At 39.1% G+C, this 27,413-nt stretch overlaps 2 protein-coding genes across 6 annotated transcripts in view; one reads left to right on the forward strand and one right to left on the reverse strand.

Moving 5' to 3' along the window:
* ddb1 (damage-specific DNA binding protein 1) overlaps nt 1-19,220 on the reverse strand; it is a 48,637-nt gene extending 29,417 nt beyond the window's left edge. The window contains exons 1-12 of one of the 3 annotated variants that reach the window (XM_086293644.1): nt 19,202-19,220; nt 16,464-16,612; nt 16,055-16,171; nt 15,445-15,666; nt 15,128-15,242; nt 14,762-14,859; nt 9,033-9,191; nt 7,831-7,914; nt 7,272-7,388; nt 4,589-4,691; nt 3,788-3,863; nt 3,594-3,702 (exon numbers count right to left, since the gene is read on the reverse strand). In XM_086293644.1, coding sequence (XP_086149770.1) covers nt 3,594-3,702; nt 3,788-3,863; nt 4,589-4,691; nt 7,272-7,388; nt 7,831-7,914; nt 9,033-9,191; nt 14,762-14,859; nt 15,128-15,242; nt 15,445-15,666; nt 16,055-16,171; nt 16,464-16,505 — 1,242 coding nt within the window. In that variant the 5' untranslated portion in view covers nt 16,506-16,612; nt 19,202-19,220. Of the gene's footprint in view, nt 1-3,593; nt 3,703-3,787; nt 3,864-4,588; nt 4,692-7,271; nt 7,389-7,830; nt 7,915-9,032; nt 9,192-14,761; nt 14,860-15,127; nt 15,243-15,444; nt 15,667-16,054; nt 16,172-16,463; nt 16,613-17,147; nt 17,265-17,750; nt 17,935-19,201 lie in introns of those variants that run through there. The other 2 variants (XM_086293629.1, XM_086293636.1) reach the window with 2 other exon arrangements.
* Nucleotides 18,908-27,413, forward strand: part of cfap70 (cilia and flagella associated protein 70) — a 32,333-nt gene continuing 23,827 nt past the window's right edge. The window contains exons 1-7 of one of the 3 annotated variants that reach the window (XR_015129187.1): nt 18,908-19,083; nt 20,754-20,940; nt 21,200-21,295; nt 21,880-21,962; nt 23,352-23,426; nt 24,337-24,528; nt 24,661-24,843. Coding sequence is in view for 2 of the 3 variants with exons in the window: in XM_086293664.1 (XP_086149790.1) it covers nt 19,012-19,083; nt 20,754-20,940; nt 21,200-21,295; nt 21,880-21,962; nt 23,352-23,426; nt 24,337-24,528; nt 24,661-24,843 (888 nt within the window). In the remaining variant the exon portion in view is untranslated. The remainder of the gene's footprint in view (nt 19,084-20,753; nt 20,941-21,199; nt 21,296-21,879; nt 21,963-23,351; nt 23,427-24,336; nt 24,529-24,660; nt 24,844-27,413) is intronic. The other 2 variants (XM_086293664.1, XM_086293656.1) reach the window with 2 other exon arrangements.

Below are 27,413 nucleotides of genomic sequence, written 5' to 3' on the forward strand. Positions count from 1 at the left end.
CAAATGTCAAGAAATATAGTATGATTAAAAGAAACATGAAGGATGAATGGCTGCCATTTGTTTGCTCCCAGAAATCACTTTTGTGAAACAACAAAACCAAATGTCACTGTAACATATAGTAATGATATTACTATTGTTGTAACGGTTCATTTCATTGCATTTGTATTTCACATCCCACAAAAGTCCCTGAGGTTAGGTAGCAAGACAAATGCAATGTTTAAAATATAATGGTGTATTGTAAAAGGGGAGTACTACTAGGGCTGGGCCATATTATACCGTTCACGGTAATACCGGTATAATGTTAGGCAACGATAGGAAAATGAAATATCGCGATAGAATGGGAGTAAAACGCGCATGCGCAGTGCCTTTGTTTTCATACGCACATGGCCGATTGTTGAGTGAAACAGATGAACCAGAATTGGTTTGTAAAAATGGTGCAACTTCCGTGATGTGGAACTGGTTTGGTGTTTGTCCGTCAGATACACAACAAAGCACATTTTTTTGCAGAACATGCAAGCGGCCGTTGTTATTGTCGTATTTGTCGGACTAAGATGCTCTTAAATCTGGGAGTAATCTGGGTCCTAAACTCCGTCTTTTTCATGTCAAACAACACTGCAGCATCACTTAGAGTTAAAAACTGTCTAAATTCTTTCATCTTTAATAAAACGATCAGCATTGCTGCTTTACCAGGTGTAACTATAAAGTTTAACTTCCAGGCATCCATGAAAACAAAAGTTATTACATTTAACGGAGTTAGAAGTTAGCAGGAAGCTAGCGGAAGTTAGCTCGCTAGTTTCGCTAGTTACCTAAGCATGATATTGCATGTTCTGACTGAGAGATTTCTGAAAAAAAAATCAAACGTACAGCTCTGCTATCACTTCCAACATAAATGAAGACAGGAAACTAAACAGCAGTGACGTTTGTAGGGTTACTGAAGTTGGGCTAGCCGGTATATAATGATGTGCTACGTGATCGCTAGCGACACAGCTATGTTAGCATAACATAAACAGTGAAGCTGGAGGACGAACACTAACACTTTTCCACTTATAAAAGTTAACGTGAAGGTTCTTCATGGTTAGAGACAAATGCAATCGCATGGCAGGATGCTGTAAACGGACCAAACTTCAGTCAGGAGAACAACTGAGATAATCCATCCACAATACGAGGTTAGTCATTAATATACTGCAACAACATGGGAATAGAGCAGCTGCCAGAGAATTCAATATTAATGAATCAATGGTACAGAAGTGGAGGAAGCAAGAAGAATGAGTTTAATAAAGTTTGATTTATCTGACTGCTTTGTTTCGCTTAATGTGCCTTATAATCCCGTGCACCTTATGGTCCGAAAAATACGTACTGCACACTGCAGTTTAATGTTGCAAAGCACCTCTTTTTAACTTCAGTGGATATTATACATGGTTATGCTCAGGATATGTCAGCCCATTTCTACTGGAAATGCCTTTTGGTTAAACTTTCAGCAAGGAATTTGCATTTGCACTGTTACATTTTTATAAAGCTTTAATGTACATAAAAACCAGCTTCTTGTTTAAGTGAAAATAAATGGAAGGTTGTCTTTTTGCGCTAGTAATGTTGTGGAGTTGTATTTTGTCTCGCATCAATTATATCGTCGGTTATATCGTTATCGCAAATTTTCAAATATATATCGTGATAAATATTTTTGGCCATATCGCCCTGCTCTAAGTACTACTATACAGCAGTGAAAAAGCAAGACAGGACAAAGGCGCTGAAGAAGCCCTAATTACAGACTGCAGCAGATATAAACATTAAGAAGTGAAGGTAGTGCACCGTTTAGACAATGCAAAACCTCACGCTGCAGCACAAATACAGTTTGATAAGAAAAAGAGAAGAAAAAATAAATAAATAAATCATGCACGGCAGTAAAATGCAACACTGTTGTAAATACAACGGCAAATTAATGCTGCAGAAAATAATGTTGGGATTTAGTGCACGGAACAGTATATAAGTGAATTATTTTATGCTCATTTTAAGTGTGCTCAGTGCTGCTGTTTATTACTAATGTGATGGTTGCACATTAGAGAGCTGTGTATTCTGTGTTATAGCATCTGCACTTCCAAGTGGAACTTTTGGAATTGCAGTAGATTAGCATCAAGTATAACAACATTTAGACTTTGTTTAAAATTACCTAATGAACTAAAAGGACATTCCAGTGAGAGAATAATGCAAAGTTTGCACTGTTGTAACTTCACGGTTGAGCTTCATGTGATGTTAGTAATGTACAGCTCAACAACTTGGACAAATAAAATGAAGAGAATCTTTACTGACCTTAAAACATGCTGCAAATAATCTACGAAAGCGTGAGACAAAGCTATCCAACCAAATTATGAATTAGGCACAAGTTACAGCGGTGGTTCATCCACGTATAAGGAGAGCCACTTTTGTAACACAGAAAATCTGACTTTAAGATTGACAAAGCTCGCTAACCCAGTCTTGCTTTGTAGTGCACCCCTTTGGAAACTACCTATGTATGATATGATGGTTAATCATACTGGTGTTTGCAATGGCAAATAGACAACATAAGCATCCCTCTGAAACTGTGTTTGTTGCCACTTGTAGGTGTTTATGTGGTGTTTTACTGCTTCTGAGAGAAATATCAGCATTGTTTACCAGCTCCTTTTTCAGACTTTTTGCAGTTTCGTGTAAGTATGGTAGTGCATAGTTGGCTTGTCTGAGCTTGTTTACTGGAATCAGCTGCCTAGAGCTTTTATTGTGACATTAATTAGAGCAGCGAAGCACATGGCCTATGTGCAGGATGTTGAACCAAAACTAATGAGCTAAAAATAAGGCTAAAAGCTGCAAATAGGTACCAAGTCAGCCATTCATTCTGAGTTTAGTGCTATGAGCATGTTCATGGCACACCGAGTAATTAGGTAAATAATAATCCTATGTTGACAATTTCCTATTACAGCAATATTTAATGTGAATTTTACAAACTTTCAAATTTGGACACTACCACTAAAAATTAACACAGTCTTTAGTGTTCTCATGTCTCATGTCACCAGTGCCATCTAATACTATGCTGTAGTGTCCTTTCGGGACAACCCCTCTATCACTGGTGGCTTTAATGCAAACGTAAGGAAAACTCAACTGAAGGGCCAAAACAATGAGTGGTGTAGCAACACTCAGTCAGATAATAACGTCAAAATGTATTCAATATAAACACATGAAGTGTACGAGTTAGTAAAAAACCCCAGCACTGAAATATGAGCAGAGTTTTCATAACCTAAAGATTAATGATTGAGGTTGTAACATTTGGCAGAATTCCCAGCAGGATTCATCCACATTTCCAAAAGGGAGGATGAAACTTGAGATTAAATTAAGTAAAATATTTATATTAAGTATAAAATACATGAAGTCTTTTTGAACTCTTCACATTCAGAACTGGCCCTTTTAATCATGCATGATTCAGCTCCGCCAAAGGATATGTTATTAAATGGCACAAGGCCACAGCTGAATAATTAATTTAGAATTTGTGAAACGAATTCTTACTTTCCAAAGCATGAACAGACCCCGTACTTTATATATAACAGATATGTGCATGTGTGCATACAAACCTGAATAAGTTGTTGGTGTGCCACATTTCCACAGTAAAATGTCTGCTGGTTGTCAACAAAGCCTGGAAGCTCAGTCTCCTCAACTTCCTCACCACTCAGCATCAACACTCTGGGGGGAAAACATACTCTTGAGATAAGATGCGCATTTTCAAAATTGACCCTGTCCTTATCTGGCATTCTGCACAAACGCTCACCGTGTCTGACCCACAAAAGACAGCACCAGCATGTCATCTGTCTCTCTGCCTGCCTCAGAGCGGAGAGGCCACAGACCTTGAAGGGAATTTGAGAGTGTTAGACTGAAAAAGTTACTTTCAGCACCAATTTGCAAAGAAATAAAAGAAATGCAATATCAAGACGGTGCCCAATGTTAAACTATTCCATTTGTCAAATGTTAACATGTTGGAGGATGTACAGGTTGCAAATCACTCTCGAGGAGCCATTGATTACCTAAGTAAATAATTGCCTCTCATAAAAGAGGCCAGGGGCAAGAGCCAGCAGCTAACTCTTTTAGGGCATAGATGGTCGATAAAGAGCTATAAACTAACAAGTGTGAGCAGACCTTAACTGGCCTGTGTGTCTCATTCAAGCACCGGAGAAGAGTCCTTTGAGAGACACCTAATTTTCTGGGATTAAGAGGTGTCTGCTGTCGTTAAAACCTGACGAGCTTCCTAAAATTGTCTGCTTACCATAGCAGACACTGCAGAGCACTTTGATTTTCTAAATTAAAACAAATGCCTCCAAACCAAACCTTGGCAATGTTCCTGTTATTTAGAAAGTGCAGAGGGAAGACCTATGACATCGGAGCCATCTGTTCCTGTTCAGGTGCCAAACCTGAATGAGCAACAGCTGGCATCTTGGCCAGCAGAGGCAAACAGATGTGCGGGGTGAAGTGGCTCTACTCTGAAGTCAGTAGAATATTAAGGTCCAAATAAAGTCAAGGCTCGAGAGGGAGATGGCTGATGAGACACAGACTTACACACACAAAACACACAAACCTTTGATTCCTGGCAGGTCAATGCTGGCATGCTCATGAATTCCAATGCCATTGCGGATTATCCGAAGAGAGCCCTCTTTAAATGCACCTGAGCATGTCACCAGCTGAAAGCACCAAAGAGAGACATTAAGACAAAGATTGAGATATGTCGCTTTCCTCCCCCTTTTTGTCAATTAAACAACACCTTATTTCTGCTTCCAACCAACTATTATGTTTTTGTAAAGAATAAATCCTTTCACACAATCTATAACTTTTTATATATTCTAACACATCATTCACATCTGTAACAAAACTGTCCATTACAGTCACTAATCACAAGGGAGTGAGCAAAAACTGCAAAGATCTGAACTCAAGGACATGACTAATGGGACAAGAAACATGAGCAGTCAGTCATACCATTTTACTCCCAAATGAAGTCATTTAAATAATATGGCTATGTTGTAGCGATGTCTTCATGTTTCAAAGACCCCAGCAATTAACTTGCTCACTGCATTGTTGTTATAACTATTCAGTTAATCAGCGATTAATTTTCTCCATTAGTTTCCAAACTGTAAAACGTGATAACATTAGGGATGCACAGATATATCAGCCTTAAGTTGGGATTGGCTAATACTGGGTGTGCTGAATGTTATGAGCCAATTAGTAGTCAGTAAAAGATATCCATCTGCTGCTGTGGTAGCTAAAGGTTCAAATTCAGTGTAATGAAGACATAAAAGACTCTGAAATAGTTAAATACTTTTGTTCTTTGTGAATACGGTATTAATGGGCAGAAACACAAAAACAAAAAATAACAATTTCATAGCTTAAAGATTTTGTACTAAATGAGTGCTTCAGTGCCAAGAGAAAGCAGTTTAAAACAAACAAACAAGCCCCCAAAATGTTAGTATTTTGGTTAAAATTAAGTCAGACACATTATTATCATTAATGCTAAAAGACCTAGTTTAAGTACTTGTCATAAAAAGTCATAAAAGTGCAGAAATCCTTCTTATACGGTTTCGATAGTAAAGCAGACATCAATACAACTAAAATGTAGTTTGTAGAAATTGTGAACTGGCTCACAGTAGAGCGTCTCTGAGACTGCCATTATAAACATCACGCTGTTGAGATCCAGCAGCCTCAAGGTAAATAACTGCCTGTACAGTATGACTGGAGAGCACCAGAATGTTATTTATGCATCCAGTCATGGTACACTAACAGGATTAATACCAGAGCCTGCATAATCTCAGCGTCTACCACCTGCCACCCAACAGTTTCCTCCCAATAGAAACAGTCATGATGATCTTGGCAACCCACCTCGCTCCCTTGAGCATGTTTTCGAATGCCCTCACACACTAAGCCACACTCTCATGGGGCCGACTGCCTTTTCTTCTGTTGCACATCCATGAGCACAACCCCTATTATGATTTATCTGAGGGAGGTCGTGTTATATTTTCTCCTGCGCCATGTGCGTCAATCCTCTGACATCTTAACTGCGTTGCAATGTGTTTGCATTAATTAATCAGGGTCAAATGTTTTCCAGATTTGCAGCTAATGGCAAATTAAAACAATTGTGACTGGATTTATTTCTGGCCCTTGAATTAGAGAGAATGGATGAATGCAGGCAGTGGCTGATGCTGCGTTCGTCTGTACCCAGTAGAGTGGCTCAGTGCTCTAGTGGACCATTGCCTTTGGAACCACATCAAATACCCTGAGGCCTGGTGTCAAACTCTGCCAACAAAACCTTCTGCATCTCCCTGTGCCCCAGTGATTCAACACAAAGGAGGACAAATGTTCAAATTAGAAATTGGGGTTTTTTTTTGTGTTTTTTTTTGTAGCAGATACCTGCAGTTATGTGTTGAAGAACATGCCAAAAGATGGTTGCATTTTAACATAAGCATTATATTTTGAGAAATAAGATAACATTTTCTGGATTTGTGGCTCCATTTTAAATCTGGCATTACCATGCAGTACAAGCTAGATCACATTGTATCCTGAATACAAATGGTTTGATATCTGCTCAAGGTAAACAGAACTAAGCACACACAAGTGCTGAAGATGATGGATTGTTGGGATACATGCAGACAGGGACAGGGTCTTCACCGTCAGTTTGAAAGGGTGTAAATATTATTAGAGGAAATTACATTCACAGCAATCTGGCTTTGTGCAATGGAATAAGAAAACCAATTTAGGTTTGTGTAGCAGAGGTGCATTTTAACATCCAGTGTAACTGCAGACCAGCTAACCAACATCTAGACTCGGCTAGGTGAAAAAAGGCACCATACATAAGAAGAACAACCACATTACATACAAAGCTCACAGGAATCTCCTGAGTGCACTGTACGCAGATTTTCTGGCTTTTGCAAGTTTGTGCTCTGAGGCATTACAAGCTCAATTCTGCTGAGAAGAACACTGTTAACATGGCCCTCGAAATCGCTGCATTGGTGGTATAAGCCGAGACTCCCTGAAGGCTGTGACAAAGATGATAATAAGGAGGAAAACTCAGAGGGAGACTCAACATAAGGCAAGTGTATCCAGTGTCTGCTTGAAGGGTTTTCAGTAATCACCATGTCACATATAAACTCTCTAGCAAACACCCCCACCCAAAAAAATTAATTTGATTTTGTTACTGAATATGTGATGTAGCCTTTATTTGCTCTGAAGCTCTGTTTTTTCTAGAAATAAAGGATTAAGCATGTGGATTTTACCTGGCCTTGGCCTTGCCTCTCAAGGTCAACCACACACATATCCACAATAGGGCCCAGATTGGTGAATGTCTCCATCACAGCCACGTATGAGCCTTGCTCATTGCTGTCCACGTTGAGCTGCAAATAAACAAAATTGTCTTTACAAAGGATGTAATCTGTACAATTTCTCTGAAAATCACACACGGTATGTCAAATTACGATGATCTTGGAGGTTATTAATTCACTATTTACTATACTTGCTTATTATATTTAAATTTAGTAAACCAAAATGCAAACATAAAAATAATAGAGCAGAATAATGAAGAACCGAGGGAAAAAAATTAATTTTCAAAATTAATTTCTGAATCAGTTCATTAAGTATTTCCATTGTTTAAAACAAGGTATGAAAAACACTGCAGGATTTATCACACATTTCTACACACATCTACTAAAAGTTTAACTTCTTTTAACTTAGTTTACCTTTTTTTTTTTTTTTTTTAACCAGAGGAAAAAAACCCAGTGTGTTTAAAGTTATTTTCAATAACAAAAAAAAAAAAAAAACAAGACTCTTTCTGCTTACCTTTACTAACTGGGAGTCGCCTAATCTAGAGCCCACAAACACAACACCGTTGTCCAAGTAGGTCAGACATTCAGCAATAGATGTCTGTCAGTGAAGGGACACACAAACATTTCAGCCTCTTGATCATAGCACAGTGGGGCTGCAATTTACAATCAGTTACATTTTAATCAATATGAAAATGACTTTGCTGATTAATCCTCTACCAATAATTGTCAGAACTTAGTTTGAAAAAAGAAAAGAAAAGAAAAGTCACAAATATAATGATTTTTTTTTTTCCATCTGAAATTAAAGATTTTGACCTTTTATACATTAAATCATTAATAAAAAAGAATTAACCTGATGATAAAAAACCCTTTTTTTCCAAGTATAATCCTCTAACAGGAGAATCAGAAAGGTCACCTAACGCACGACTGTTCAGCTAGAAAATTAAAATAACTTTGGCAGACAAAAGTTATTCATGTAAAGTGTAAATAGAAAAGATTTTAAAAATTGAATTATTGTATTTCATAATTAAATGTCAGTAAATCTAAGTAATGTAAAAACAAACAATGTTTGTTATTAAATTTACCCATCACTGTGTACATGATTTTAGACATATTGACTTAATAAAGCGTTCTGTCTGACATTTTAACATACAGCTGTTCCTACGTGTTTATTGAACAGACTTGTCCTAATAGCAGTAGACTTTATAATAATCTAAAAAGCAAACAGCTCCCAACTCAAAAGCACTACTAGAGTAAAACTAGAAGACTAGCAGGAAAGCCTTTTCCATCTCTAAACTCCTCAGAAAGTAATTAAAGAAAGGTGCTACAAACCAAATGTCGTCTGCCTTGAACATGAGCCTTAGCTTCAAGCACAGTATTGAAATACAATCATTACCTAAATCAACTTTAAAGGGATAAGTGACAGCCTGGCAAGCAAGCAACAAAGAGGTGAGATAATTTGTTCTTATCTTCTGTGCAAGTGTAGACAGATCCATTAGCTCAGGGGCATAAACCACTAAAAAGTCAATTGTAACAAAAGACAGCACAGAGATGATGAGAACAAAAAGCAGCGGTAAGAAAATCAGAAAGAAACAGAGAGGGTCGTTGAGCCAGGAAGTGAGAAAGTGATGGGAGAAATGCCCGAGGAAAGGCAGGTGGATAAACAGATGGAAGACAGCCAGCAATACCTCGGCCTAAAGAAAAAGAGAAATGAAAGACCTCTCCAAGCAGCTCCACATGCAGGTCTTTGAGCACCACTGTGCCGTCCATTAGCTCCTCCTTCTCCAACAGCAGCATAAAGAGACGTCCCTCCATGTCACCGAGCAGGTACCGTGAGCCATTGGGGTCCACGCGGTTGTGGCAGACAATGGTGCTTTGCTGTAAGCGAGAGCAAGACACAAACACATCAAACACAATATGACCAACAGTGGTCAGCCAACACCTATAAAAGCTTGATTCTAATAGGGTCCACGCTTTAGCAAATCAACCATTAGTCAACTATTTATATTTGTGTGTGCAGGGAAGTAGCAGTGCTCCACCACCAAAGCACTTCTTGGAGTATTAAAGAATTCAGTATTATGTGTACACCATTTTAGGTACATTGCAAAAACCTTTCATGTTAATTTAAAAGATCTTTTAAATTGCATGTGGGTGCACAGCAATACATGTGCAGAGAAGGAAGCTGGAAAACTAAGTTGTCAGTGCTCTCTGTTGGACAAACTTTGCAATAGCAACAGTATTTCTAAACACATATTTTGTATGCTTGTAGAGAAATATCATGTCACTGATGTATTTTTGATATGCTAATATTCCCCAGGAGTAATCTGAAGCAGACTGATTTATCAGCCATTCGTACAATAATGTAATGCCACTCTTATATTGTCTTATCAGTGTTTGCTGTCATAATGTATCATGCTGTTTAAAATATGCTTTCTAAACTTTGAAAAGGTATAGGAAAGGACTATCAACTGAGGCTGTTGTAAAATATTTTACAGTACCTTCACTTTGAGGCTCGCTTTCAGCTTTCAGCATTGAGCTTTTCAAAAATTCTTACTCTAAACAAAACTGAGCAGCACCAAAACATGTTAGGAGATTCAAATAATACTCCAGATTAAAGCTGGCATTTAACTCCCGTAGTGTGACCGAGTTTGGAGATATTATTATTGTCAACGACTGCTGTATATGCAGAGTCAATTTCTCACTTGATCAAACCTTTACAAAACTCATTTTTGCAATCACCCAGCCTGTAGCATTACTTAAAACTTTTGTCAAAAACTTTTATTTTCACAGCTTTGCAAACTTGTGGACTCCTCTTGACTGAATGGCAGGTAATTAGCTGGTTAGCTCTGACATGTGAAACCAGTCTACTTCCTCACCAGCTACTGTAATGCCCTAGATGAGCTGAGACATTTTCAGCAGACCTCCGTGTTGGCAGAAGCTTTGGTGTTCCACATTCATTTTTCACTTTGGTGCTCCAGAGTGACAATTTATTAATTAGCTGCCAAAACAGTTCTGTTATACATCAAAGGATAAGCCTCTGTGTTTTCTTGATACTTTTGAAAGGAGTGTGTTTGAACTGAATACAAATAACATATTAGGTGAAAAAAAAAAAAAAAAAATTAAAAAAAAAAGTGGCTTCAATGATCACTTAACAACTTTCCTATTACCTGTTCCTATTCAAACACTAGAAAAGCTGGACAATGCTACCGTGCAGTTGTAGTAATGAAGACACGAGAGCTTGAATTAGAGAGGGAAAAAACCCTGACAGATCAGTAGGTCTGGAGGATGTTTTAAGCTATTGATAAGACATGAGAGGAATCTGTGTTTGAAGCCACCATTGTGTTGCATTTTCATTTGAGGTGTTAACTTTATTTTCATATGGTTCCAAAGTCCTTTTAGAGGCAGATTTTGCAACAAGGAATCCATCCTGAAACAAACCCACGGACTTATTTGAGCAGTTATTTTGAAGAATGAATTACATGAACTTTGATTCCTCTATAACATGAAAAACTGATTTAAATGTTTCCTGTCCTTTGTTAAAAATATTGCTTTAAAAAACCCTTTTCTCCTAGATGTTATCATTTTCACCAAAGGATTATATGACTAAATTTCTCTCTTAAAATGTCTGTGGTGGTACTGATACAGTTACTACTTCTTTTTCCATTTTTGCTTCTATTATAATCCGACATCAACTAAATAATCAAGGGGAAAAAAGCTAAAGGGACAGCATACTTTGAACAATGTTGGTTAGTTATGAATATGATAGTAAAGTGTATCCCAGTGATAGCGCTGCAGCTAATAAGCGCCAAGCAATGCAATTAAAAACAAGAAAATGTCAGGAAAAGGGGAGTGATAGAGGACAATACCAGAAATGAGGCTCATGCCATCATGGGTGAGATGACACACCAGGGCCAGGAACACCAAGAAAGTATCCAGAGAGAGCTCCAGGATTTCTGCTGTACAGCGGGACCTTTTCTCAGGGAGAATTGGAAGTACAGTGGTCCCTTATTTATCTCAGGAGTTACGTTATAAAAATAACCTGCGATAGGTGAAATCTGCGAAGTAGCCAGCTTTATTTTTTACAATTATTATAGATGTTTTAAGGCTGTAAAACCCCTCACTACACACTTTATACACTTTTCTCAAACAGGCGGGAACATTTTCCCACAATCTCTCTTGTTTAAACTCTCTCAAAGTTCAAACCTTCGTAGAAAAATAAGTCCAGAAATAGAATGAAACCAAAGATCAAACCCTGTTTTCAGGTCCAGAACATGGGAATAGAGCAGCTGCCAGAGAATTCAACATTAATGAATCAATGGTACAGAAGTAGAGGAAGCAAAAAGAATGAGTGGAGTAAAGTTGGACTTATCTGACTGTTTTGTTTTACTAATGCGCCTTATAATCTGGTGCACCTTATGCTCCGAAAAATACGGTAAGTTCTACCTCATCTTCCTCTGCCTTTTGGGTGCTACTGCACGTGCCTTAGATGGTGCAAAACGTTTCGTCGACATTGTTGTGTTTGTTGGGGAGAAAACTTAAGCATACAGTACAGCACTTCAGAGTCACACTGCTAGTGATCGAAGATTTATGTAAATTTGAGAAGCTGAACTCATTCTGTACTGTACAGGAGACACAGCACGGAGGAGATTGATTGACAATGGTCTACAGCCAATCAGGACGCAGAACACAATGCGCTGTTAAAACCCCCTGAGAAAAAAAAAAGCATGCGAAATTGCACAAAAAAAATCTGTGAAACAGCAAAACCGTGTTATAGTGAGGGACCACTGTAGTTTTTTTTCCTCCTTCACTTTGATCCTATACCTTTAAAATGTTGTGTTATTATACAAATAGATGTTAACAGACTACAAAATCCAGTAAAAACAGTAAACTTGGTAAAAAAAGAAAAACACATTTTGAAATAAAACAAACAAACTTCCAAGCGGAGTGGCAATGCTCAGTTGTAGAAGAATGGTAGAAACAACCCATCATTATGGAAACAGGCCATAATATCAGCGATCAAAGAAGGGGAAAGAGGGAACAGAGTAGGTCATACAGACCCATTTCTAGATCACATATTATAGAATATTTACTTGAATAATTCCAAAAAGACCAGAAAATATTTGACAGATTCTGGAAACAAAAAACAAAAACAGGATTTTCACGCAAGACAATGTAAGGCGAGCACTGCAACTTGTTGATATCATGAGCAATAGTGGTTCAAAGTCACTGGCCAGCACTCTTAATCTACAAAGGGCCCATGATGCTGTACAAAGCCTATCTTAATCAGATTATTCATCAAAAAAAAAAAAATGTAAATAAAAATACTATTTAAAATGGAATACCAATAATATGATGTACCTGGGGGCTAATATCCCAAAGAATCTAAAAAACTCTTTAAATTATGGCCACATCAAAAAAAGAAATAAAACTAAAATTTGACTTAATAGTGATGTAATTTAATATGATTTAATAAATGTAAAAGTTCTATACCGAAGATGAATATCTAGGTAATTAGTTGGGTAAAATATGATGCAAACTTCAAACTTTCTTGGGGACTTTGTTGGAAAATTTCCAACATCTCAGTGAAAACTACAATTTAGACATACATGATTTGTTTAGATACTTACAGGTGAAGCAACACTTTTATAGAAATGCTAAAACTATTGGGGAATCTGATAAGAGCACTGTTATTATTTGGGGCACTATCCACAAGAAACAGGTATCTACAATTTATACATGAATACAATTTCTCATGAAATATTCCACCTTATACATCAAAATCAAATGGGAGAAGAAGGCAAATGTCACGCCAATAGTTGACGATCGATTAAATATGTGAATTAAATGCCAGCTAGTGGAGAGAATATTCATGAAAGAATTTTATGTTTTATTGCTCCAAAAAGAAAATTCCTACAAAATAGCAGATATGACAAACAGTAACACAACCATATCAGGTTTTGAGATTGACAATAGTTGTGTTATTGTATATTTAAGTAATATACTCCCTGATTATTACATTCAAAACAAATATTTTACGAAAGTATTACTTATTGACAGTAAAAAGGAAATAATAGGGAAGTGGCTGGATAAGGAGCCACCGACTAAAGACTAAGCCTGGTTCAGCCAGAGGTTTTATCCAGTTAAAAGGGGAGTTTTCCCCTTCCCACGGTCACAAAGTGCTTGCTCATAGGGATTTGTCTGATTGTTTGTGGGGCTTTCTCTGTTTTATTGTAGGGTCTTCCCCTTACAATATAAAGTCCCTTGGGAAGACTGTTGTTGTGCTTTGGCGCTATATAAATGAAGTCAAATTGAACAGAGATAATGTTAAAAATGCCCACTGTCATGGTCAACTACTGACTACGTGTGCCTTATTGTATTACTCCTGGGTTTTTTTTTTTGTTTTTTTTTTAAAGGGCCCACACGTGAGCCCACTGTGAAATTCCTAACCTATAACGAGATAAATATATGTTAATATTTCGATAGCTGGTACATCTTCCTTATTAATGTATCACAAATTCCCTGACTATCTACAGCAGATATATGATCAAGTGATTACCTATATACTTTTAAGACAAACAAGCTTTCCTGTTTCCAAATGGGTGAATTCATCAAAAGTTTGAATCATTAATGAACCCTGAAAAGTCAATAATCAATCATCCTTAAATTGGGGAGATAAGTTAATTATTAGGATAGTCAACAGGTCTAGCAAAGATATTTGTTTTAAAATGAAGATAATGAAAACAGTGTAATTAGAAGATTCCTAATCTGAATGATTTCGAATTTTCTTTTCGTAATTCATGAAAATGTTCTTCTAAAGAGCAGCGAGGGAGGAAAGAACAACCTCTAATTATAGAAGCGAGAAACCGTTGAGGGGCTCTTGGGCCTTGAGCTCTTTTAAATGCCAGTAGAAAGACTACAACTAAATCTTGATAATACTAAAACCCTGAGGTATTGGAAGCTTAGCACCGATAAGAGTCATAACAAAAGAAAGCACATGTACACCTTAGGGTTTAAAAAATATAACAAAACAATCATGCTTACAAAGTGTGATTCTGAAGACAGCTCTACAATCACACTCTTGATTTCACACCGTTTTATACACAAGCTTCAGATTTGGGCTCATGTTCCCAGACAAGCTCGATTTAATTAGTTTGCTTCCATCAGCCCAATACTAACAGCTATTTTGATGCATCACTGAATTAGATATAGGATACTTACTTGTGATAGGGCACTACTACCCGCTCTGCAAGTGACTTCACCAACTAACTATTTTGACTGCCCCTGGTACAGAAATAGTCTATTTGCTGAGACTTACAGTGCTTAGGCTTCTAACAGCCACAGTCTAACTCAATTCTACATTATTGCAACTTAAATGTTTACCTAGCTTCTTTTGAACAGCTGAACGATCAAAATATCTAAAGCAGAAGTGTGCTATCTGTTATCATTACCTTGATAGTGGGTGGTGCAATGGCCAAGTATTTGTCTCCATTGTGGTAGGTGATAGACTCTTGTCCTATGATTATAGCTCCACCAAATGGCTCAGGGACTAAAATACAAGAACACAGACAGAGTGATTATTCTGGGAAGTTTCTGCTATTTTGGAGATGTTTACAGCACAGAAGCTAATATCCTCTGCATTACCAGTTATCAGTAGTGCTGTGGGTTAAATGTATTCAACAATTGAAATTATTCATGACTTGTAAACTAAACTTACACACTTATGAACTAGCAATTCATAGCTCACATCCTTGTGTTTTCACACAGCAGTTTTCGTTATTATCACGGCTATATGTTGAGTTAAATAGTTGAAGTACCTGGGATCACCATTGAAGCCTCAGCCTCCACATTCTCCTGTTTCCAGGGGCCTTTGTTAAACTCCTTCTCCCTCAGAGAAACCTCATAGGTCTTCACATGGCGTCCCTGAGGGTCCTATGAAACACAACACATGGAATAAAACTGGTCACTAATTGCACTTTGCTACTGTGCATTGCTTAGTTACCATAAGCTTGAAACCATTCTCCCGGAATAAATAAATTAAATAGAAATGTCCCGGATATATGAATTTTTCAACATATTCTTTTTTTCCCATTTCATTAAAGGCACATTCCCACATTCTGTACTGCTCATGTACCTGGTAGATGAAACAAACAGTTGGAGCCTGGCAGCCATACAGAAAGTGAACGTCGATGACCTGGAGCTCCTCCAGTCTGATGTTGAAAGCTTTGAGCTCACGGTTGTCCCTGTCCAATGGGATCACCTTAAACAAGCCGTCATACAGCCGCAGGCCAATCATGCGGCATTCTGGGTCTACAATTCCGATGATACCCGTCTCTGACGGACGCCCAATACGATCCTGCAAAAGAGCATTGGGTTAGGAACTGTTTAGCACTGGGAGTGTATGAGAAAGCATCACATTATGTAGCACATAGCTAGTTACATTTTTCCAGCTGTTATAGTCTAAGAAGTCCAAAATGTCACTGATATAAACCACATTAAAGAATACAAGAATTCTGAAATGTTACCTAACGGTGTTTACCAATTTAAATGGCAAATGGATAATTTAAAACAGTCTAAATTAAGATTTATTAATATGAATGTAGTGGAGCTAAAAAAGAGTGAACTGCTGCATTCAACCAAGAAGAACAAAATACATACTGCCCTTCATATGAACACACCATAACAAATAGAATGTCCTTACAATGTGGCTCATGTCTATAACAATATTAGTGTTGTTGTCTCACCTGGACATTGCCATGGGCTCGGGTGATGATGTCAATGCTCTCCCCGGTCTGTTTGTATTCTAGGATGCAGGCGTTGTACTTAGATGTAAGAATGAACAGCAGGTCTTTGCTCTCACCCTGAAGAATGAGGAGGAAAAAGGCACCAGAGTTACATGTTATACACCTGATCAGCCTCTGTGAGCCCGATTAGAAGACAGTGCCTGCATGTGTCATATCCTATTTGTAATGTGCAGACTTTCACTATTTTTGAGAGGCAAAATTTGCACCCTACTTTGTAGATGATTGAGAAACACACCACAGTACAAATCATTTATGGTGCAGTTAAATATATATTAAATAACCAGACCACTAACTAGTCGAGCAGGAAAAATAATTCAAAGTGTTGCCGACTGCACACAAAACCCCTTACCTTGGGCCTGAAGAGCTCCATAACAGCAATTCTGCCATACATGCCCACTTCTTTGACGGGCCTCAGGCCCTCTGCTGTGACCACATAGATTTCCAAACGTGTGTTTTTAGCTATGAGCAAATTGAGGTCTTCAGCAGAGGTGAAGTGACCTGCAGAAAAACAATGGTTACATTATGTTCAATACACTGGTTTTAATGTAAGAGTAGTGGGCACACAGAGAAATTAAAAATGTCCACAAATATCACTAAATCGGGGCATAAATATTCTGGTGCTTCTCAAATACATTTACATATCAGCTTAACTGCTGATTTTTAATGTCTTCTTTAGTCTTTAGCAGCTTAAAAACAACTTACAAGGAAATTATCCAACTTCCTTAAGTGTTCTAATTTATCACAATAAGGAAAATCGCAAACGGTTACTTGTGTTCAAAATGGTCTAAAATAATATATCTTGGCCAAACTGGTTCATTCCATTATCTACTCCAACAAATGTAACTGTGTCAGAGTCAGTGCTACAATCAACGACCTACCATGAAAAGTAGTAATTTCGCAAGTTCTTTAAACGTCTTTACACTCTGATTGCACTTGGCAGTATCAATTATCAGATTGCTTAACAATAAAAGTAACTTGTAAGTAGATTTCACGTCTAGACTATTACACGTGAGCATTCATTTCAATTCGTCACCTCATATCATCTCGAGGTCTCTACTATCGCCATGAAAAATAAAAAGAGAGTGAACATGAAGAGATGATGCATCCTACGCAGCCATTTCATGAGTGCATGTCAAACTGTAACTTTAATGTGACAGAATTCCTATTGGTCTAGCCTGAAATACAAAAAGACAGCAGCATAAGCGTCTCTATGAGCTTTAATGCATCACGGTTTTTGTGAGTCAAATGAACGAAAACGTAATCTAGCTTAACTCGTTTTAAGTGGGGCACTAAGTCTGTGTGATATGCTAATGTTTGTGAGCAGAGGAAGCGCATTTTGATCCGCTGCAACTGACGTGCAGGACACAGCTAACGTTACATCAAAAAGAAGAAGCAAGAAAAAAAAACGTCTGCCGTGTGTATGTTAAAGCAGACGTGACAAGAGATGTGTGTGTTGAGACACGCATACAAACGAGCAGAACCTATGTGACAAGTAAACCGTTGACATAGCAAAACAAGAGCTAGCGGCTACTACAGGCCCGTTTGGAGCACTTTAGTTGTAGCGCGGGAGCAAAGCTAACATGCAGGTGGCAAATGTTTCCTTACTGCACAACGGCGAAAAACAGCGCGGATTTACCTGTGATGCAGGCGTTAACCGCCGTAGGTTTCTGGGCTGTTACAACGTAATTGTAGGACATTTTTGACAAAAACAAAAGACAAACACCAGAATAGTGTTTAATCTCTCTCAAGTGACAAAATCATTGATAATAAAGCTTCCGGAAGTAGAAAGTTGAGCTCTGTAGAGGTCTGAGATTGAGCGCCGCTAGCGACGCGGAGGACTACCAGCAAGGCAATGATTTTATTTATTTGTCCAACGAAATACGCGGTGCGTTACATTAAACGGGAAAAGCATTAGTCAATCGCTAAAAGAAAATATATTCATATGAAATGTACAAATAAATAAATAAAATGAAAGTACAACTCTGACCACTTAGGTGATCAGTAATTTAGCTTATATAAAGAGCTGTAACGCTGCAACAAAATGGTGTTGATATTTTTTTTAATGTTGCAAAAACTATATAAAACGGTCTCTTTTGATACATCCTGCTCGAGATATTAAATTTTTGCAGTTTTATGGGAAGAACACAGAAAAAGCAAATTAAACTCCCAATGCCAATATAAAATGTGTTCTCGCCCTCAGAAAATGGCTAAGAGTCCTTGAATGCACTCAAGGTATTTCACACACAACAGCTTAAAAACGAGTGCGCCACCAGGATGTTTCCCCTGTAGTGAGCAGTGACCCCTGCTGTCTCACTAGTACTATTACAGAACAAAATGTTTCCTAAATGTTTTCCTGAATAAAAGCGAGTACAAAATCGATTCTCTCACATGTGTAATGCACCGAGGGTGAAAAGCAGTATTTGCCTGTAATACGAAAGATATTTCTTTAATATTTGTTTTTGAATATATCTTTGCAGAAGAATAAGATATCTGCGTTGAATGACGCTGCATTCATGTAATGACATGCATAATAGGCTATTCATGTACTATAATATTATAATATTAGCTGAACCTCTCACAAAAAAGCACTTTGAAGACAGGTACAGTGAAACAGGGCACTACTTTTATGAGTTGATTGAGTACATGTATCCATGTATCATGCTGTGCTTTGTTGTGTGTTGTGGTATATATGAGCACATTAGGACAGATTCCTATCAACCGCGTCGCTGAACTGGTAACAGTAAACTTGAATCTGAAGTTAATTTTGCCCTTCTTGTTGTATATTGTTCAGCATTTTCGAGTTCACGTTGAACCCACCATATCAGAGCCGCCGCCTGTGAGCGACGAGAGGTATCGTTGCCATGGAAACGCGTCCCCGTGCGACAAACTGACCTTTAATGGAGGCTCCAGGAAACACGAAAAGACACAGCATGAGTATAAAAATACATATAAACCGTGGAAATGACCTGGTAAGTCAACTTGCCGTTACTTAGAAATGATCCCCATAAACCTGTGAAATTTGCTAACACTGCGGCATAACAGTCTAACGGAAGTCTAGGTACGTGTTGTGTATGAAGTTTTTTTTACCTTAAAATTCACGAAGCAACAAATTACCTTGATAACCCAACATTACCGTCCAGCAGTTCCGAAAGAAACTTTGAGGTGTTCACTTCTAAGCTGTTATTGTTTGACAGTAAAAGATTATAGCTCACCTTAAGAGAGCTGTAATATTCCTTTATTCATAGAACCTGGAGTGCAGTATAGGAATATAGCATGCTATATATGTAGCTATAATTTTGTTGCAGTAGATTTCATCATCCTTATGTTCGTGCGATTCAGTACAGTACATATATATGTAGGGATGAAATATATAGAGAATGTAATTTATAGAGAAGAGGAAGTCATCTATAATGGACAACAGTAGAAACCCTCTCCACGTTCTGATGGCTGGCAGGTACCCTCTGTCCTCTCACCCCCCACCCATTTATTAGTTATCAGTCCATTAAAACAGTGAGCAAGTAATCTAGTACTTGGAATGTTGGTAGTTCAATTCCTGGATGTTCCAGTCTGCATGCCAAAGTGTTCTTGGGAAAGGCATTGAAGCCAAAGTCCATCATCCATCAGTGTGTGCGTGTTAGTTTGAGGAAAAAGTATTTTTAAAAAGCGCTTGTATGAATGAGGCACATGGCAAGTAGAGTAGAAATGTGTTATGTAAGAACCAGTCCATTTGCAATCTTTTATTGTATTGTATTGTGTATCCCTCTTTTGAACTTTATTTATTTATGACTGGAGGAATGTTTGCTTTTTAAATGGAGCTGCTGGATATCTATATCTGGATATCTGTTTAATTGTTTTAAGACTTCTCAATAAGCTTTTTAGAGCTTCCCAATGAACTTGTTATCTTTAATTGGTTCGGTTTTTTATCATTACATGAAATTAGAATTGTGTTTGTTAAAAAAAGAAAATTGCAAATATTTTAGGTGGCTATTCTTTTTCTTTCTCCTTGTATTGTTACATAACTTTTACCACCACTTACCACCAAATATATAAAAAAAAATACTCAAGTAAATGGGCAAATATCAAAGTAAAATTTAACACAAGTAGCACTTGGTTCAAGATTATTTCGTTCAAGATTGTATGCAGTTATGTAAAGCACTGAAGTTAAAATTCTATTTTAATAATGTCATAGTAAAATGTCAGTCAGTTTTCATTCTCATCATTGACCATCCATCATTGATCTAATTAGAAAACTCAAAGTTAGCTTATGTGTATTTGGGCAGGTCAGCTCGCTCTATATTTTCAGTCCCATATCTCATAAACAGTTGTTTTCTTATCAGCAAAACTGCTTTTAGCACACAGTCTTCTTTTCTAGTTTCAATTCACATTGACTTATCCAAAGAGAGACATAAAAGCAAACAACTTCCCGAGTTATAGGTCTTAGAAGGCTTTGGTAGCATGCGGTACTAATAGCTTACATGGAGACTGGTGGAATATACTTTTGATGTTATGCTAACTACATTTTACTTCTTCAACAAGTATCTAAGTAAATTTAATGTAATTAAAGCTTTATTTTAAAATGTGATATAATCTTAAGTAAATGTTTACAGCTTGCTATGTATTTCTTTACTTTTCTTTTTAGCAATCAAAAAAAGGAGACAGCTTTCAGAGTTTGGTGCGGGTTGAGTTTGATGGAACATTGCTGGGAGAGTCAGATGCGAAGCAGGGTAACCCCATGCAGGACTTTATTGACTATAAATTTACCTGCATCTTCCGCTGGCCAAACGACGCTCAGGCTCTCAGTGACATTGCCCAAAAACCCATTGTATGTAAGTCGAGATTTGAAATATTCTCCTGTCTCTGATAATATGATGAAACTGAAAATGGCACTAACCAGCAGCTGAAACATTTCATTTCATTCTATTTTCTTTCAGTTTGATCAACACTTTTTTTGTTGCTTTTTTTTTTTTTTTATTACATTTTTGTTGTGAATACCTTGTGTAATTGGTGACAGGAATCTCCTTGATAACCAAACTTGCTAAAAATGTCCACTGTTGTGTTTAATGTATATGGTTTTGTGGTGGTCAGTGACAGTGATAGAAGTCCTGGCTGAGGAGAAGAATGATGAACCAAGACAAGTGCCTCTGGGCCAGGCTGTTGTTGACCTTCTACCACTGTTACAAGGTACAGCTATAGCTATCCGGTCTTTCCATACCAGATCAGTCAGATCTGACAAAAGTTCCCACCTGGCTTCTTCATAATCAGATGACTTATTTATTGCTCATGAAAAAATGTAAATTCATACTATGACAAGTTTCTGAATTAAAGGCCCTGGAAGGTGGGTTGAAATGTGGTACATTTTTGAGCCCCTAACTTCATAACTGTTGGAGCTAGCCATATGAAACCTTCAAAGCTGCAAAAACAAATTTAAGCTCTATTATAAACTGAAAACAAGTAATTTTATTTTCCCTCACTTAGAGTATAACACTCCAAATGCAAAATCTAGTTTTAATTTGGCAGTTTTTTTTTTCTCTAACCAACCTTTAGCATCAGTGTACCTACAGTATCTACATTTTCTTAATTTCTGATACCGGGCTCATGTTCTAGCAGTGATCCCTTTTCAAAATTGGTTTCTGATATAGTCAGCATATCGTCCCAGCTAACAGCTGCTTTGTATGGAGGTCAGAAAAGCAAAAATTCATTTCAGAGAGCTTTTCTTAGCAGAGCAGAACTTTCATTTGTTAGAGTGATTTTCTCTTTGTCTTCAGGTCAGTGCAGTTTCTCATCCACAGTCTCTGTCAATTCGGTGCCCAACCTCCGGGCCAAATCTGCCCAGGACACCGGCCTCAAGGTCAGTTGAGGACTCTGCAGTCATTCTCTTGGAGACCCAACGATGTTTGTATGAACATGCTTTTCAGCATGTCTCACTTTTCACACATGGTTGCTGTATGCATACAGCCGGCTGTAGCTTTTCAGCTCACAGCCCGACACACACCAACACAACAGCACAGATAGCACAGACTTTAAGGCGGCGAGGCGTGATTCCGGGTGCCGCTCAGGTGCGTCCGCCTCCCCTGCAGCGGCGCTGCAGACCACGCCCCGCCACACACCATAACCTGGTAAAATACATATTTAGACAGAATTTTGCAAATATCTATTTTTCATTTTTTAGCAGCATAGTGCTTTTTTTCCAATTATTTTTTAAAAGTCAGGTCAAGGCTCCAAAATCCCAAAGGTGATATAAGGGTGGCGGCTCACAGCATCTTTTGTTTGCTGGATCATTTTAGTTCAGCTGGGTGTCTTTCCTTTTGTTATATTTCTTTAAGATTTAAAAATGTGTTAATTACATAAATAAAATGTAACTTTCTCTGTAGCACTTCATGGATTTCATAAGCAACACACCTTAGTTGTTCACACAAAGCATAAAGGTAAAAAACAATATATACAGTGTTATCTTCATTTTAGATGTCAAAAAGTATTTGCGGCTCCCAGCGTTTTTGTTTGCATGGAAACCGGCTCCAAATGGCTCTTTGGGTGTTAAAGGTTGCTGACCCCTGGACTACACTCTCTGCTATTTTTACATAGCAAAGTAACCCAAATAAATTACAAGTGTTTTTGTGTATTTTTAATATTGACAAAAGATTGAACATCTTTAAATGCACTTAAAAACAGCACTGATCAGACATGCTTGCATATAGTTCTGACTGAAAAAGTGAATTAACAATTAAACAATTATTTCTTATTATATTATTAAGTCTAGATTACCAACACAGACTCTACAATTATTTAGCATCTATTGCCTTTTTTCGATGGTTACAGCTAAAGTACAATTTTAAACCAAAACAAATGCCACAATTTGAGACTATTTATTGTCTGGTCAAAAATAAGGCTCCCAGGCTCAAGCGGTATCTGGTAAAAAAAAAAAAAAAAAAAAAAAGTTTAGTATTTAGTATTTTTAACCCACTGACAGGTTGGGTTGAGTATATAAAAAGAGATTCCAAATATTAGTTTTGCAGACATTTTAAAATAATGCATTCAACACATTTGGCAAAGCCTAAGAAGCACACAGTGTGTTTTGTTAAATCAATACTAATTCCAGACATGTAGACACTTTAGTTATATATGAAATGTGTAAAATAACAACTAGAAACAATAGAAAGATAATGGACAGTTGAAAAATAGAATTCACAATTTAAGTTTTTTTTACATTGTTTTAAGAGTGTATCCATATTGCCCACAGTTCCCCAACAAAGATAGGAGTGCAACCAGAATGAAGCAAGGATCCAGCCAAGCAGTTTTTAAATGGAAAATGAAGGTAATCCCATTACTCTACAGGGACAGTTATAGTAAGCATAAATAAAATATCCCTCAGATGAGCCTTCAGGGGTTCAGGTCTATCTAAAAGTCCCTGCGCCCCCTTAGTTGAATTCTACAGATTTATGACTAGAAGTCCAAATTAGTCATAGAGTTTGGTAAAGAAAAAGTAAAATACCAACATCACAGGTAAGTTGCTGCTCAAAATCAGTTTAATAATTCAGCTAACAGTAGCTTCATCCATACAGCAACGAGCATGACATCGGAGGGTATTAACTCTGGTGCCCATGCAAGTTGGACTTTGAGAAATACCTCTCACTTTAAATGTGGTATTGCGGTATTATAAATTAACCAACAGCTTTTCTAATTAACACATTCATGGTGAGAAAGCCAAAGACCGGCACTTCATTTCATTTATCATGTGAAATGCTATGCTAGCAAGGTTCAACTCCTAATACTAAACAACCTTGTTGTTAGATTACAAATAAAATGTGATGTGCATCAAATAAAATACAGATAGAAATACAACAGATAAAAAGTGCAACAGGCCAGAAAAAAACAAACTAAGCTGTATAAACTGTTAGTGAGTCCTCTTATCCTTTTCAGTGGCAATATGTTTTTGTTGGTTTATTTTGTTATTTGTTATTGAGGAACATGTTCGTTTTAAGGTGTTGTTAAACATAAGTATTTTTTTGCTGGGTTATGATAAACGAGAAAAAAACAGCCACTTACATGTATTATATGTTAAATATGTGAATTTACATATAATGATAAAATGAGCTTTCATTGCACTCAGGAAATTGTTTAGTGTTGTGTATTATGGTTTGAAAAGCACTTAGGACCTAAGGATTTGTATTCAGTATGGTTAAAGCAGTATATCAATGAAAAATATAAACTGCTCTGCTTTTTAGTTGCCTACCCTCGATGTGAGTGTCAGTGTGTTGGATCCAATACTGTCCGAGGCTGACCTCTCAGCCTCTAATCTACTAAAGGTAACTTTGGAGACAGCCTACTCTGTCCCAGACTCATGGATGCTGCCATCCGGCCCTGCTCCCACTACCTTCACATACACTGCTGCCCTAGAGATCCCTCTTACTGCAGACGTGAGTGTTATACTGTGCTTTTTATGTGGCCTCTTAAGGCATACTGCTCTATTCACACTAGCTTAAAATGTCAATCTTTCCAAGGGTGATGCGTTTTTGACAAATGTAGCTTTACTACTGCTTTGCTCCCAGCAAGACCAAGTGCTAGTGTTCCCTGAAGGGCAGCTGAAGGCAGGGGGGCAGGGAGAAGAAAAGGAACGTCAGAAGAAGAGGCCCCATAGGGACACACTAGCTCCAGAGAACCACTTCCTGCCTGGAGTCTTTTTCAAGCCAGAGGAAATTGATCAGGAGGATGGTGAGCTGACTGCTCGAGAGGTAAATACAAATGCAGCTTGCAGATACTACCAATAATATTAGCTGGAATGTTGCAAAAAAAAGAAAGAAAGAAAGTTAAAAACACTCTTAAAGTGACCTCGAGATTTGATAATCAGTTTTGTTCATCAGTTTCTTACCTGTTGAAGTTCAGGGTGTGCCTGCTGAGGTGGTGTCAACATTCACTCAGCTTTAACATCGCCCTGGGTTCTCGGCCTGCTTAGCATTACCATTCTGTCTGTACAGATGCTTGCAAAGCAGCATAATGCTAACACAAGTTCCTGGATGCGGTTTGCACTTTACGATTGTGCTCTTGTCCTTTTGTGCAATAAAAATAAATGTAATGTCCATATCCGTACTACAGACCGTGCCATTTATTTCCCTTTTAAAAAGAAGGAAATAAAGTATTAATTTGCACATATGAGACACATGGAATTTTAGATTGGGATTTTATCGTATTTGCTACATCCACTACATCACACTGATGTAGAATTCTGAAAAACAGACAAATTTTCATCCATCAAATGTGATATACGTGTCATTACAGGGTTAGACAGACACAAAAACTAACAAAGATGGGTAATAAGGATCAGATGAACTGGATCAGATTCTAACTATCCCTGTCCCTAACAGGGACACCAACCTTTAGCATATCCATCCATCCATCCATCCATCCATCCATCCATCCATCCATCCATCCATCCATCCATCCATCTTCATCCGCTTTATCCGAGGCCGGGCCGCGGGGGCAGCAGCCTAAGCAAAGAGGCCCAGACCTCCCTCTCCCCAGCCACCTCCTCCAGCTTATCCGGGGGAACACCAAGGCGTTCCCAGGCCAGCCGAGAGATATAATCTCTCCAGCGTGTCCTGGGTCTGCCCCGGGGCCTCCTCCCGGTGGGACATGCCTGGAACACCTCACCCAGGAGGCGCCCAGGGGGCATCCTTGTCAGATGCCCGAACCACCTCAGCTGGCTCCTTTCAATGTGGAGCAGCAGCGGCTCTACTCTGAGCCCCTCCCGGATGACCGAACTTCTCACCCTATCTCTAAGGGAGAGGCCAGCCACCTTTCGGAGGAAGCTCATTTCTGCCGCTTGTATCCGCGATCTCGTTCTTTCGGTCACTACCCACAGCTCGTGGCCATAGGTGAGGGTAGGGACGTAGATCGACCGGTAAATTGAGAGCTTTGCTTTTACACTCAGCTCCCTCTTCACCACGACGGACCGGTGCAGCGTCCACATTACTGCAGCTGCAGCCCCAATCCGTCTGTCGATCTCCGGCTCCCTTCTCCCATCACTCGCGAACAAGACCCCAAGATACTTGAACTCCTCCACTTGGGGCAGGAACTCATCCCCGACCCGGAGTGGGCACTCCACCCTTTTCCGGCTGAGAACCATGGCCTCAGATTTGGAGGTGCTGATCCTCATTCCCGCTGCTTCACACTCGGCTGCGAACCGTTCCAGTGCGAGCTGGAGGCCCTCACCCGATGAAGCCAACAGAACCACATCATCCGCAAAAATCAGAGATGAGATTCTGAGGCCACCAAAGCGAAAGCCCTTCGCCACTTGGCTGTGCCTAGAAATCCTGTCCATAAAAATTATGAACAGAACCGGAGACAAAGGGCAGCCCTGGCGGAGCCCATCACCCACCGGGAACGAGTCCGACTTATTGCCGACAATGCGAACCAAGCTCTTACAACGGTTGTATAGGGGTCAAATGGCCCGTAGCAATGGGCCAGACACCCCATACTCCCGCAACACCTCCCACAGGACACCCCGAGGGACACAGTCGAATGCCTTCTCCAAGTCCACAAAACACATGTAGACTGGTTGGGCAAACTCCCATGCACCTTCAAGTATCCTCGAGAGGATAAAGAGCTGGTCCAGTGTTCCGCGACCAAGACAAAAACCGCATTGCTCCTCCTGTATCCGAGGTTCGACTAGCGGACGAACTCTCCTTTCCAGCACCCTGGCATAGACTTTCCCAGGGAGGCTGAGGAGTGTGATCCCCCTGTAGTTGGAACACACCCTCCGGTCCACCACCCCGGTCTGCCAGTCCACAGGTACTGCCCCTGATGCCGTCGGGGGGTTCCCCGGAGGCATCTTCCTTGGGGGGCTCAACCTGGGGTAACGGTCATGTCCGGTTAGGGGCTCTGTTGGCTCTGAGGTGACTGTTTCCTCGTGGCTGTGTGCAGCGGGGCTAGGGGAGGGTCTGTGCTGACGGACGTGGGTTACTGACCTGGTAGCCTGGCTGCCCCTGGGTGGGTCCAGGATGGGCGTGAGGTTCTGGGGGCGCTCCGTCTCTGGGCTGGGACCCGGGCCTTGGGGGCTTGGGTCCTGGTTGGTGTGTTGCCGGGGTTGTGGGCGGGTGGGTGCATGGGGGCCCAGCCCTGGAGCAGGGTGCCGCCGGTGCATCGAGCCACCTGGGGGGCTCTTCAACTGGTGGGGGAGATTGTAGCATCTTGAAGGAGCTTTCCTCTCCTCAGGAGCTCCCTCTGCAGGAGGGGGAGATACAGGAGAGGTGGAGGAAGATCTCAGCCTGGGTGTTTATTGTCTTATGTAGTCTGGAAGATGAGT

Source organism: Aulonocara sp. 'chitande type north' Nkhata Bay, linkage group LG1 (assembly GCF_057382095.1).
Source record: "Aulonocara sp. 'chitande type north' Nkhata Bay isolate Kocher_YH1m ecotype deep benthic linkage group LG1, A_spYH_male_GT1.1, whole genome shotgun sequence".
Lineage (NCBI taxonomy): Eukaryota > Metazoa > Chordata > Actinopteri > Cichliformes > Cichlidae > Aulonocara > Aulonocara sp. 'chitande type north' Nkhata Bay.